This window comes from Desmodus rotundus, chromosome 5 (genome assembly GCF_022682495.2).
Source record: "Desmodus rotundus isolate HL8 chromosome 5, HLdesRot8A.1, whole genome shotgun sequence".
NCBI lineage: Eukaryota > Metazoa > Chordata > Mammalia > Chiroptera > Phyllostomidae > Desmodus > Desmodus rotundus.
This window is the reverse complement of record NC_071391.1, coordinates 121,854,355-121,869,178: the sequence shown is the minus strand read 5'-3', so window position 1 is coordinate 121,869,178 and position 14,824 is coordinate 121,854,355. Positions and strand designations below refer to the sequence as shown.

At 35.4% G+C, this 14,824-nt stretch overlaps 1 protein-coding gene across 4 annotated transcripts in view; it reads right to left on the bottom strand.

Annotated features, from left to right (window-relative positions):
- Positions 1-14,824, bottom strand: part of EML4 (EMAP like 4) — a 138,449-nt gene that overhangs the window by 67,892 nt on the left and 55,733 nt on the right. For all 4 annotated transcript variants that reach the window (XM_053924299.2, XM_053924301.2, XM_053924300.2 and 1 more), the window contains exon 2: positions 12,427-12,609. In XM_053924299.2, coding sequence (XP_053780274.1) covers positions 12,427-12,609 — 183 coding nt within the window. The remainder of the gene's footprint in view (positions 1-12,426; positions 12,610-14,824) is intronic.

Genomic DNA, 14,824 nt, shown 5'->3' with positions numbered 1-14,824 from the left:
AGAAGAGATCGTATTTCATACACATCAAGCTAGCAATTGTCTCCAACGGAAAAACACATACTACCAAACTATAAATGGAATAATTGCTTCAGTTTCTAAATATTCTAATTAAAGTCACAATTTGCAGAGAAATATTAAGTCCTCTGTAATTCATTTGGAATTTAAAAACCTGTGAGTCTTGTATTTGCTAAACAACAACAGATTACAGGCACTGTTCAAAACATATCTACATTCAGGGAAAAAGAATGAAAAAAAATATACATGATTCTGTATATATGTATAATTCATAACTATAAAATGTCTGCACTACATATGTAATGGAATTGTTTCAGTTGTAGTTGAATTTTCTGCATTCTCTTGAATATTATTTAAAAAACAACTACCATTCTTTTACCAAAGCCTCAAATGGTATTATCAACCTGAACTCAGTATTTCTAGAAATTACTACCCTAAATTGACATTTCATGTTGATACTGATGTGACTGTTGGTATTTCTTCCTTAGCAATTATACTACGGTGAAATCTGAGTTACTGATTATGAACTATGTTCTCGCGAATATTAATATATTTCTAAGACTGAGTCACCCTATAACCATCCCTTTATTGAACATTGCTTAAAATACTACTGGGCAGAAAAAATAAAAAACTGACCAATTAAAACTTTGCAGAGGTCTTATAATCCTGTTCATATTACCCCATCCTCTAAGAACTGTTGTTGAGTTTATAACGAAAGGAAAACAAAGGAGCTTATTCTGCCATTATCAGAAGCAAAACCTTGGATTTGACTTTTGAAAAATGTAAATAAATACCATTAGAGCTGAAGCCTCTGCTCTCCGTTTCCCTCCCTGAACACATATTTTCACTCCCTCTGTCCTAGACATTACCACTTAATAGAGGTGCTTCTGATTTGCAATAATATAGCCACCAAACACAGGAGAATAACTTTCTGAGTACTACTTAGCTATAGTAAGCAGTTTTTAGCCATCGCGGAGGAATAATCTGAAAAATGGTTAGAAGAGGGGAAAGAAATAGCAGCTGGTGAAACAAGATTTCTTCAGAGGCAGGTAGGAGGTGGGCCTCAGCACTCCTAAGGTACAAAGGTGGGTCAGGATGAGATGAGCATTGGTTAGTTGTATCAGTTAACAAGATAAATTGCATGTAATTATCCTGTCATTCAACTTATAAATCAATTGTTTCAGATTCTCTCCCTTATATCTCCAAATTCAGTGGTTCTGCTTCCTCTGTGTCTCCAAGTTGGTCTCTTTCAGTTCTACACTACCATGGCTCACTTTCATCCATAACCCTTGCCTTGCTCCTCCTATCCCTCTAGCAGATTTATTTTTCTGAGACATACATCTGATCATGTGTACTCTTCCTTAAGTTAAAGACTTTGATGAAAGTGGGAAAAACAGAAACCTAAATTGTTATAGTAAAATCGTGGGTAACTTTTTAAAAAAAACTTCTTCAATGTTGTTAAATTATCTCATTAATATTAAAAATCTATTTTAAAAATTAAGTCAAACATCCTTGGTAATTTCTGTAGAACTTAATTATCTCATGCAGTGCTCATTATCTGACCCTGACTTACCTTTCCACCTTGGTTGTATCTGTTTATCCTCTCTGTTGAAGATCAGTCTTGCCTTCTTATTGCCAAGGCAGACCCCCAACTATCTGGTTAAATGACTCTACCACCATGTTTTATGTTTTAGTCATTTTTTTAGTCACTATTTACAATAGTTTTTTACTATTGTAAATTAAGCTGCGATAAACTAAGTGTTTAAGTCTTTGTGTGGATATCGGCTTTCATTTATTAAAGGAAGATAACCTGGGTTGTATGAATATACTACCATGTTTTATTCATTTACCTGCTGACATTTGGGTTGTTTCCAGTTTTTTAACAATATAAATAAAGCTGCAATAAACTAAGTGTATAAGTCTTTGTGTGGACACACGTTTTCATTTATTAAAGGTAAACAACCTGGGTCATATAGTATGTGAATGTTTAACTTTTTAAGAAACTGCCAACTTGTTTTCCAAAGTGGCTACACCATTTTACATTCCCATCTGCGCTGCATGAGTTTTGGGTTGCTCCACATGCTTGAAAATACTTGGAATGACCAATATTTTGACTTTTAACTATCCTGGTGAGCATGTAGTGGTATCTCACTGTGTTTTTAGTTTGCATTTCCTTAATATCTGAAGATATTAAATATTTTTTCATGTGCCTATTTGACCTCCATATATCTTCTTTGGTGATGTCTTCAAATCTTTTTTTAAATGGGCTGTCTTCTTAATTAAGCTGTAAGAGTTGTTCATATATCCTAGACAAAAAGTCTTTGACAAATATTATGTTTTGCAAATATTTTCTCCTGTTCTGTAGTTTGCCAGTATATTTTCAAGACAGTTTTGAAAAAACAAGATTTTTAAATTTTGATGAAGTTCAATTAATTGATTTTTCTATTTTTTGTACTTGTGTCCTATTTAAGACATCTTTGCCAAACCCAAGGTCTCTAAGATTTTCTCCTATATTTTTTAGATAAAAGTTTTATGGTTGTTTTATGGTTTTAGCCCTTATACTGGGGACTATAACCCATTCTGACTTAATTTTTGTATATAGTGTAAGAATCAAGGTGGATTTGTTTTTTGAGCATATGACCAAAATCTTGAATTCTTTTCCTCCCTTTCCTTTCGTGCACCAACATTTTTTCATTCGCTCTTCTACTTGGAAGGTTCATCCTTATCTTTTAAATTTCAACTCGATACTACTTCCTCAAAGAAGGAAGCCCTTCTATGATCCCCTTATCTAAAGTAGATACACCCCCTTTACTTCTTTCACAGTCCTTTATCACCATGTATAATGATTCTTAACTCTACATGGAAACCTTACTTCCTTTGTGATTCCTATATATATTTCACCCTTCTCAGCACTGTGCATGGCACATACAAAGCACTTAATATCTAAATGGCTAAATGAATGCATCTTCACTGCTACTGCCTCAAATTTCTCTTCTGGATTATGTTCTTAAGTTTATCTCTATACTCCCTTTTTGCAGTATTATCCTGCTCTTAAGGTATTTTCTACACTGTGCCAGTATGTTTCTAAAACATGCTGTATGTCTTTAAATTTAATATACCATCAATTGTAATATGCACCATTATCTTGAATATCACTAGGAAGAAGTGTTGCCTGAGAACTGTAAAACATAATCAATTGTAAGATGAATTGTAATTTCAGAGATGTTAAAATCCAAGAAATACAGGCCTCTCAGAATTAATGGATTACTGTAAATCTGCCTATCACTCCTCAGTTTAAAATCCTTTAATGGTTCTTTAGTGTCCTCAGGATAACAACTAAATTCCTTAGTAAGGCAGAAAAAAACCTTTCACTCTGGGTCTATCTACTAGTCAAGGCTCATTTCTTGACACTCCCCAAACTTATACCTCATGCTTCAGTTTATTCTGAACTCCTCTACTTTTTTTAAGTACTTTTATTCTGTGCCTTTGCACCTGCATGGTCCTTCTCTCTGGCATACGCTAGTCACCCCTGCATACCTAAATTAATATGTATTCTTCATCCATCTGCCCATCAAATATTTACTCAGGGCCTATTATGATCATAGCCTTGTGTTTACAAAAGAATGCAAGGCAGCCAACTGGCATCAAGGAGTTCAAAAGCCAGCAAAAGAATCATACTGGCAATGAAAACTTAGTAAGTACAGTAACTATCATGGAAGTACAAAGACAAGACATCTAATTCTGTAAGGATGATTAGGGACACAGAGCTCAAGAAAGGATTCATAGAAAAAGTGCAGAATAAAGTCTTAAAGGATAACAGGTAATCAGGTAAAATGTAGAAAAGATACTGAGATCTGATTCTAGTATGTATAAAGGAACAGAAAGAATGTAACAGTAAAGTGGGGTGTGTATGTGTGGCATGAGTGGCAGACAAAAAGCTCTTTATGTAGTGAGAATGTAGCATAAGAGAGGGCAGAGTCCAAACGGGAGAGGTAAACAGGAGTTAGATGACAGAGACTTTATCTTTTGAGGACAGATTTTACTAAAGGGTTTTAAGGTGAAAAAAGGACTTAGGTCAATTTACATTTTATAGAAAAACACTCTAGCAGAGGTGTCCAACCTTTTGGCATCTCTGGGCTACAATGGAAGAAGAGTTGTCTTGAGCCACATATTATATACACAAACACTAATGAGCAAAAAACAGCTTTTAAGTAAATACATGATTTTGTGTTGGGCCGCATTCATAGCCATCCTGGGCCACATGTGGCCTGCAGGCCGTGGGGTGGACACCCCTGCTGTAGAGGCTAAATGAAGAGCCGATTTCAGGGCACCGGTCTAAGGGTGAGATAATGGGAACCTGAAACAAAAGCCAGTAGCATGAATGGAAAGGAGGAAGTCATTTTAAGAAATGCTTAGGGCTTAAATGAGGGTGAAGTCAGTTTGGGGACACTTTAAATTTATGAATTTTGAGGAGCACACAAGCAGAACACTATAGAACAGTTAATTCTGAAGTGCTGAATATTGACAACAATTTGGAAATCAGCACCAATAAGTAGCTGTTAAGACCATGAAGGCAGATGAGTGCTAATGTCACCTCCTGCAATAAACCTTCAACTTCAGTTGGAGTTAGGTATTTTTCCTAGGTGCTCCCACAGCACCCTAAATTTACCTTTTGAATACCAATTATCAGATAATATTGTATTTGACTTACCTGTTTCCTTACTTTATCTGAAGTCCTTTGGGGGCGAATAGAGTGTCTTTTATTTCTTTAATCTCCAGCACCTAAAACAGTGCCTAGCACATTGAAAAGATGGAGGAAATAGACAACTGTCCATACAGTAAATGACGTGGAGTAATTATTAGTTATCAAGCACCTGCTATGTGCAAGGCATTCTCCTAAGTACTTTATAACTGTTATATCCTTTAACCTTCACGATAACCCTAGAAGGGATGTCCTATTATCATGCTGATGAAGAAACTAAAGCCTAGAGAGATTATTAATGTGCTCAAGTTTATACTGTAGTAGGCAGTGAAATCGAGATTGGAGTCCAGGAAGAAGAAATTGTAGCTAAAGAGAAAGGAGTACTTCTGCCTAGGAGAGAGTAACATTTTGAGCTGTGCTAGGATAACAGATAGTAATTTATCAGAGGGAGTAGGGAACAAGTAAATATCTAAGCAGATATACTACTCAATCATCAAGACCCCCAGGTACTTATATAAACAGCAAGAAAAGACCAGAAGATTTTCATGGCCTTCCATCCTATAGCTTAATTTGAGATAACTCTCAGTACTGGGAATCCTTAATATTTGAATAAAAGAGTGACTGATCACCTCAAAATAAGCAGAGGCAGAACAAAAAGGAACTGTGAGTACTTGTTTTTCAACTGAGAAGTCTAAAATATATTCTTTGAAATTTAGAATATTAAATTACTGGAAGGAACATAAAAGTGATTATTACAGTTATAAAAATTCATGACTGGAATACATTGCTAGCCGTATATATATATGCCATGTGTATATATGCATCCTTCTCCTCCCAGTGCTTGGGCATTATAAAGGTTGAGCCACAACCCTCTCAAAGATTAGCCTGCAAGTCTAGAAGTAATAGTGACCTCTAGTACCCAAAGACACAGTGGTAGTTCTATTTCTGAGCAGCAACCCAGAACCAGGAATATGCCAATTTAGTTTTAATCACAGTGAAAACCATCATAATCCCAGGGCTAGAAGCCAATGATAATTTTTTACTTTATCATGACACGAATGGTTTATATTCCTTGATGACATTCCTAAGCAGACGACCTGATACCTTAGCCTGACTGTTCACTAATACTAATGAATTTCACTGTACTCTAAGACTCACACAGTAATCACTAGGAGCTACTGCATATTCAAAATCGCAAAATTCTTGCAACCTCATCCATAGTATCTTATTCTTGCGTCTACCCCAATCCCTCCTTCTAAAGCAGTAATTTTTAAAAACACAACTTCCTGTTTCAATAATTTTCTTCTTTCCACATCCAACTTAACAAGTATTTATTGAGTCATTCCAAGGCTGGTTGTGTTAGTAAGAAACTGTCCCTGCCTTCAAAATAGTTTATAATCTGCAGAAATAACAAATATACCAAAAGAGACAGACAAAAAACTTTAAAATTACAGTAAGAAACAAAAAAATGAAAAGATCATTTTCAGGAGGTAATTTGAGGCCTTAACGATGGAAAAAATTTTGATTAGGAAAAAGGTAAACATTTAGGTCCATGGAGAAAGAACTCCAGTTGATACTCAAAATCTTTCTCTCAGATTCCCTACATATGCCCCACAGCTCCATCAGCAGACCTCTTCCACTCTCTCCTTATCGCCAAGCTCCCAGCCTCCTTGTTTCAGTCTCCTCGTTCTTTGAGACTATTGAGGACTACATATACTGCACCAAATTTTACCTTGTCCCTTTGGAATCTTATCTGTACACTTCTCCTTTACTCTTATCTCCAGGGAAGGTGTACTTTATCAGGAGTGGCCTGATAACTCCTGGCCACTAATTTCTTGTGTGTATATTTTGAATAGAAATGATCAAAGAAGGATTTGACTCTAGTAGAGAAGTGGAATTCTATAAATGGCAACTGCTGCCTGGTCTGAGGTAATATCTACCCAAACACATCTATATACAAAGAGCAGCTTAGAAGTCTTTGATCTGTTGTCAAAATAAGACACTCTCCCATCCTCTACCACAACTATGAGTCATTTTAGCCCAAGGGCCCCACAAAGGCAATTCACACCTTCCAACCAGATGAATGTATTTACTTATGAACAACACTCACAGAAAACCCATGACAATCCCTGTCTTCTCCTAAATGTTATTTGGAGTAAGAGCCAAATGATACAGATCTGTGCTGATAACACACCATCCCAGATTCTACATAATTAGGAATGTTTCTTTTGGAGAACTGATACCCTCTTTAGTCCAATTTTGCCTCTGGGTTCTCTCATTTCTTAAGTGGCAGTTACAGTGCCTGATACTTTTGGTTTGCCAGCAGTTTCCTGGTTTAAAATGACTGATTCTCATCCTCAGATAAATTTGATTCCTTTGCTTTTATACCATTGTGTACTAATAGCTTGTCTTCACATAATACCACTGGGCTGTATTCTCAAATTACATTCATTTGGTCACCTCAAAAGGTCTTAATAGGTTTCCCAGGCACCAGCTGTGACATAATTTGTCTTCCAGCAGTTAAAACTGCCAAAGTGTTCCCTAGCCTTCCATTTTGCTGCAAAGTACAGGTAATTTTTTTTCTTTTGGCAGGGATTCAGTTGCAACTGGTGCATACATTATTAACACATGCCGTCAAAAGGAAAGAATTCTCCAACAGAAGGTATATGAGAAATTTAAATGACTGGCACCTTAAAAACTACTGGGAAAACTTTCTACCTGTTAAATACTCAAGAAAAAAATGAAGCTAAGCTTTTAATAGTCCTCCCCTTATCTGCAGTTTTGCTTTCCAAGATTGTAGTAACCTGCAGTCAACCCCGATCCAAAAATATTAAATGGAAAATTCTAGAAAGAAACAATTTTTAAGTTTTAAATTACACGCCACTTTGAGTACCTCACTTCATCCCATCACTTAGGCATTGTACCATCTCACATCATCACAAGAAGGGTGAGTACAGTACAGTAAGATATTTTGGGACAGAAAAAGACTGCATTCACATAACTTTTGATACAGTATACTGTTATAACTGTTTTTGTTTTATTAGTGGTTGCTGTTAATCCCTTACTGTGACTAATGTATACATTAAACTTTATCACAGGTACATATGTATGTATGTATAGGAAAAAAACAAATACATAGGGTTCAATTGGCAGTTTCAGGCATCCTGTGGCTCCTGGAACATATTCCCTGTGCATTAGGGAGGACTACTGTACTGCTAGCACACTGGAGGGGATAAACTAAAAGAACTAAAAATATTAAAGTAACCAGTTAGGGGTGTTTCTGATTGTGACATTTACTGAATGGCAATACTACTATGAAGTGACATAGTAGAACGTCTTTAAGTTTTAGCCACACCTGAAGCCAATTTATACCACCACCATTAGCAAAACTACACAATAGTTGCCTTCATTAATATGGAAGTTGACTTATACTTTTAACCACAGCTTCTTAAAAGGATACCACACTATTTATCCATAGGGGTTTAGTCTTACCTCTAGAGAAAAATCCTCCAGGAAATATAACTACCTGCTATAACTACCAGAAGATGCTGCATTTAATGATTATTGTCCTGTCAGCAGTTTATGTGAAAGTGAATATTATAAATTCTAATTTTACAAGGGCCTTAAAAATTCACATAAGATAAAATTTTCCACACAGAAATGACTTTGCTTATTAATTGAAGGAAAAAAATACAAAATCCTACAAAATAATTTCACTGGTTTTTAAAAAAAAGTATTTTATGAAAACTTCATAAAATAGTCATATCATTAATATATTAATCCTATTTAACTCAAAATTGATAGTTGACTATCAATTTGTATTGATATAGTATTAGACTATACTTGTATACTTGTATAGACTTGTATATAGTATTAGACTATATACAAATACCAATAATGAAGAAGCACTTAATATGTTTTCCAATTACTTTCTTTTTTAAATTTTATTTATTTACTTCTTAGAGAGAGGGGAAAGGAGGAAGAAAAGAAAGGGAGAGAAAGATCAATGTGTGAGACATACATCAACTGGCTGTATCTCGCATGCCCTCAACCAGGGAACCTGGCCCACAACCCAGGCATGTGCCCTGATGGGGAACTGAACCTGCAACCCTTTGGTTCACAGGCCAGCACTCAATCAACTGAGCCACACCAGCCAGGGCTCCAATTCCTTTCTATAGCGTATTATGTATAAACTCTAAAATAAAGCTGTTTAGAATCATCAATAATAAAGTTAATGAAACTTTAAATATGTATCTCTCTTACTGTTTTAATATCAACATTGGAAAACATAATTGGTTAGCCAAATTTCCCACTAAAAGGAAATAATTTTCAACAACGAATTATGCTTATCTCTAAAACAATATTTCCCCAAATTACTATATATAATCAACCCCACCCAATCAAATCCATTTTATAGACAGCAATTCAAAGCCTACGGCAAGGTAACAAAGTAACTTTAAGAATAATCACTGCCCTGGCTGGTGTGGCTCAGTGGATTGAGCACTGCCCTACAAACTGGAAGGTCACAGGTTCGATTCCCGGTCAGGGCATATGCCTGGGTTGTGGGCCAGGTTCCCAGTTGGGGGTGTGTAAGAAGCAACTGATTGATGTTTCTCTCCTTTTCTTTCTCCCTCCCTTTCCCTCTAAATAAATAAATAAAATCTTAAAAAAAAAAAAAAGAATAATCACTAGTGGCCCTGGCCTGGTGGTTCAGTTGGTGGGAGCGTTGTCTCGTACACCAAAGGGTTGTGGGTTTGATTCCTGGTCAGAGCACATACCTAGGTTACAAGTTTGATCCCCTGTGGGGGCATATACAGGAGGCAACCAATCAATGTTCCCCTTTCACATTGATTTCTTTCTCTTTCTCTAATCAATAATAAAAAATATCCTCAGGTGAGGATTAAAAAAGAAAGAATAAACACTAGTGGATCCCATTTCAGAATGTAACCATGTTATTAGCATATTATAATAGCAGTCCAAGAAACTTATGAAGTAGAATTACTGGAAAGGAACTTAGTCTCTCTCTAATAAAGTTATTAATAAGAATTAAAGATTCTGTACTACGTGAAAAGAAAAAATTCCAGTATAGCAGCTGCAGGTGGCTCTGTGGTTCCAGAACTGGCTAACTCTCCACCAAAGAACCTTTAACAAAATGATCTAAAATTCACTTTAAAAGACAAAGGAATTACAAATAAGGACACCTAGAAAAAGTCTAGAAAGGACAACTTACAAAAGCCATGTGCCTGGGAAATCGAATGACAGCCGTTCAATTGCATGTCTATGTTATAACACTGAAACAGGTACGTGCTAACTAACTGATGTGTCATATAAAATATTGTTCATCTACCAAATTTTTAAAAAGCACTCTTTAAATTTCCTTGTAAATATTCCTTTACTGAAATACCTTGATAAATAAAAAGAGAAAACATTTAAAATTTTTCAACACGAGATTACAATGTACTACTGTTTTACCATAATCAAAATTTTTCATCTTTTTAGATTCATAAGCTATTTAAAAAAATCTTTAAAAAATATGTGGATAAAAAACCACACATATCGTTTTCTGTTACATGGTTTAAAACACTTATTATACAGAGTCAGAAACTGAGGGTACATAGACCAATTATAGGATGGGAAACTTGTTCTTTATGCCAAGTTTACCTCTTCTGTAAAGCTCACACACATTAACTGATCTGCTCCTCATTCCACTCTAAGTCCAGAATCCTCTTATAAAAATCACTTTTACCTGGTGTGATCCTAACAATAATCAAAGTTGGTTCTCATAAAATTAAAAAATCACACTATAGTATCATTAGCTAAAGTGGTTTCTTCCATGTCTTCTGCCAAACTCTCAAGTCTCTTATGCCACTCCTAGGCCCAGTGTGCTTGAGGGTGGGAGGTATTAAGAACTGGAATCACAAAACCAGGCAGAATAAATACCTCTCCCCCAAAGTCTCCCACCTCAATGCTCTCAAGGTCACTCAGCATCTCTTTCATATGTCTATAGTCTTCCATTTTCTACTGTAACCATTCCAGGCTTTAACTTCTTTTTTCCATCACCCAGGAACTGTTTTATTTTCTTAAAGGACCTCATTGTCCTGTGAGGAGAAAGCGATAAGGAAGGGAAGATCCAGCCCTGACAACTGTGATATATAGCAGAGTTCACTTAGTTGTATCTTTTTGATGCTATCTCATGGGAAGGGATGCTTTCTTTCTGTCTAAGGCTAATAGTTTCTTCTTAGCTGCTCTAAGACCCTTTATCAAACTTTGCCTCATCAATCACCGTCACCCTTCCTCCATCAATACCACCTTCCTTTCTGATGCTTTTTTGTCCTCAACGTGTCTTTGTGCTCAAGTCCATAACATTTTAAAAAATAAAAGTAAATAAAATTGGCCTTTAATTTAGCATCTTCTAACTACTATCACCTTCCCCTCTCAGGCAAATTTGTTGAAAGTTGGGGCTCTCAATTCCACAATTCTCAATTGCTGCTTCTCAAAATACTGCAATTTGATTTACAATCCTATCACTACATTTAAATTGCTTTTGGAGAAGTTTCTAATAATCTCAAAAATGTTGAGTCAATGATCAGGCCTCAGTCATTGTTTTCTTTGACACCTCTGTTGCAGCTGGCAACTTTCTTTGTTATGATGAAATAATGGAGCTCCCAACAGAGCTATCCTGAGCCTTGTTCTCATTTTATATCCTCTTTCTATGGCTTCAATTATCATCCGTAAGATGAACGTTTCCTAAATCTTATTCTAGCCCCGACTAAAATGAGCACTAGACCTATAATTCAGTTATCTAAGGTATCTAACTATATACCATATATACCTCAAACTCAACATTCAGAAACTAAATTCGTAATTTTTCTAACAAATTTGTTCCTCATATACTGGTTAATTATCTTTTATGCGGCCTAGAATCTAGTAGGACTTATGTAAGACTCCTCTCTAGGTTACTAATTTGCGCTGACATTTACAGTAGAGAGGTAATAAACCAATGAATATCCTCACTTTCCTTATTGCCAAAATAGGGATAATCAATCGTGCATAGGTCTACCTACTTCACCAAGAAATCGGTAAAATATATGAAACGGTATGTTTAATTGTTTGGTTAATGTGAAAGAATTTTAAATTCTTTCTGGGTGATTGGAGTACATTTCCTCTAAACTCGGAGTAGCGGAATGTAATGTTTTCTCTCAACCTGTGAAAACTCTCCATGACTGAAAGTTAAAATCCCCATTGTATTGTGGAGTTAGCAGTAAGTTTCAGAGCTTAAATTCTTCAGGATTCTGCTAATGACCACAGAAGGCATAGAAAGAAGTGATTTAAACTATAATAATTTTTATCACTTCTGTAATAATAAGATTGATTCAAAAAGTACATGAGTACCTACCTGCTATGTTCAAGACACAATGCTAATTAACTATGTAAAACGCAAAAAGATTCAGTTTCTGCTCTCAGTGAAATACTAAATTCACACAAATACTATGGCATAAAAGCCTATACATACAATGAACGTTATTACACAAAAATTGCAATTTAAAATAATAATAAACTTTCAGAATTTCTTGGGAATAAAGAAAGAGGAAATAGAAAACAAATTGTAATCACAAGTAATCCAAAAGAGAAACTATAGTTTTATATATTACTGCAAAGAAAGTGTTGGGAAAAGCAAGACTCTTTCTACTTTACAACACAATTATTACCTTTACTTGGGACTGATTTCTTCACTGAGGCTACATGATCTTCAGAGCTTGCAAGACGCCTCAAAACATCCGCCAAAGCTGCCTTCAGCACAGTGATTTCATCTTCTTGTTGTTGAACTCGTAACTCAAGAGCTGACAGGCGATCTTGAACATCAGAAGTACTTGCAGCAGATATACTATCATCTATAGAGAAAATGTGCAATATCTTAAAGTAAACTGCTTAAGAAAGAATCTAATGACAAATAAGAACCATACCAGGTCTTTTAAAAGACGAGAAAAACTGGGAGTAGAAAACCCTCGTTATTATTATAGATCAACGCCTACAAAACTTTTTATAGCTACTTGAATTTAACATATCTGACAAAAATTAAAATTATTAAAAATTTCCCCAAGGTCAAATTTTTCCAATTTATACCATTACCTTAACTGTTTTTTTCCACCAAAATGCTCCCTAAACATCACTTTATAGAGTTTCAGAAACTTGTAAGAGAGCAAAGTATTCAAAGCATCCTTTTTAATTACCACATCATTATCATACTTCTCTATGAAAAGAAAATAAACAGTACAAATCACTTCAGTTTTGCTTTACCTATCAGATCACTCTCCTTCAGCATCAATGACCAGAAAGCACCCTTTAGTATTAATAGTCCCCAAACCCCACAAAACACTGCTGTGTAATCAGCGAAAGACTGTTGTTCTTTCTTTCCCCCAATGCCTCAACCTTTGAAGAAAAGGTATGGTCTCCATATAGCACACAGCTAACATCTGCCTTAAGTATGCAACAACAACAACAAAAAGACTATTGAAATAAAGTGTACCTATAATACAGCATTACAAACTACTTCCAAAGGTATGCAACTACAGAATACACTATTAGGTTAATCGGAATCCACGTGCACAGAAAGATGAATTGCTATTGACTATTTCCCTATAAACAGAAAAATTCCGGAGGGAATTTAGATCTTATATAAGAAAGATTTGGACCAGAGTAATTATAAACTGGGTGAGTCATTCACACAAAAGCAGAGTGTGCCATTTTCCTCATACCGAGATAATATGATATGTATCTTCTTAAAAAGATAATTTAACTCAAAATTTGAGTTAAAATAAACACTCTCAGCATTCAAAAAGCAGAGCTATCAGCATTATTATGGAGCAGTAAACAATATTCATATTTAAGATCATCTATGCCTATCGACTTCTCAGGCATATATATGTACTCTATTCTGTCTTTAGAGGTTTTTTTTTCTTTATTTTTGTTTTTAATTGTTTTTTTAGAGGTATTTCAAAGGCAATCTTTGAGGAGTACAAGTATAGAAGGAAGTTGGGTGTAATCTTCAATTTAGACTTTAAAATTTGGCTCCATATATAGTTGTATAATCTCAGGAAAATTATTTTATCTCTTTGAACCTCAATTTTTTCATCTTTAAATAGGATTATTATAAAGAAGGTACCTAGTACATGTTTGACATTCAATAAATGTTTAACATACAACAGCAAAGTACAGAAGGTATAATTTGAGAGCATTGGGCACATTTGTTTCATAAAAGGCAGATCTGTCAAACTCTGAGATGCTCAAGAAAAGGACTAGTAAGAGTAATTCAGTCTCTCACTTTAGAAATTTTTATATGGTCTAGCTGAAGTCTAGCTGATCCATACTCTGTGTGTGTTACATTATGGTCACCATTTTTTTGGACTGCCCAGAATGCTTTCCCATTTTCCCTCTTCTGGTAGGAAGAGCAAGAGCTCTTCCCTTTTGAAGATGGGAACATTTGAAACATTTGTTTCAAATTTGTGGAACATTTTTTGAGGTTCTATTAGGGGTGTCCATCTATAATGCTTCATTCTCCCCTCTACCATCTTGCATTATTAATAGGTTAGACCATAAGAAATGGCCTTTTTAGTTGGTAAAAATATGACTGACTAGTAGTAATTTCATAAGGTTCAACCTAATACTACAGGGATGGTTGTGAAATACAGGCTAGGCCAAATGGAATTTTCCCAAATTTCCCCATAAGAAAGGGAGGTGTACTACCTTTGGCACCACACTGGAAGAAGAGTTGTCTTGGGCCACACATTAAATACATTGCCCCATGTAATCCAAAAAAAAATCTAATAATGTTTTAAGTAAATTTACAATTTTGTGTTGGGCTGCATTAGGCCCGCGGGCCATAGGTTGGACACCCCTGGTGATCCATCCTTCTTGGTTTGCCAAACCTAGAGCTGTCAGACATAAAAAGCCTTGACTACCCTCCAGTAGCTTACCCTCCTAAGCTCCAGTTCTAGTCTCTAAAGCCCTGGAGCATCAATTTGAGAGTTGCTCTAATATTCCTCCTACTTAATTATATAACCTAATACATTCCCTTTTCAAGCCATCACTTGTAAGCCAAAGGTCATA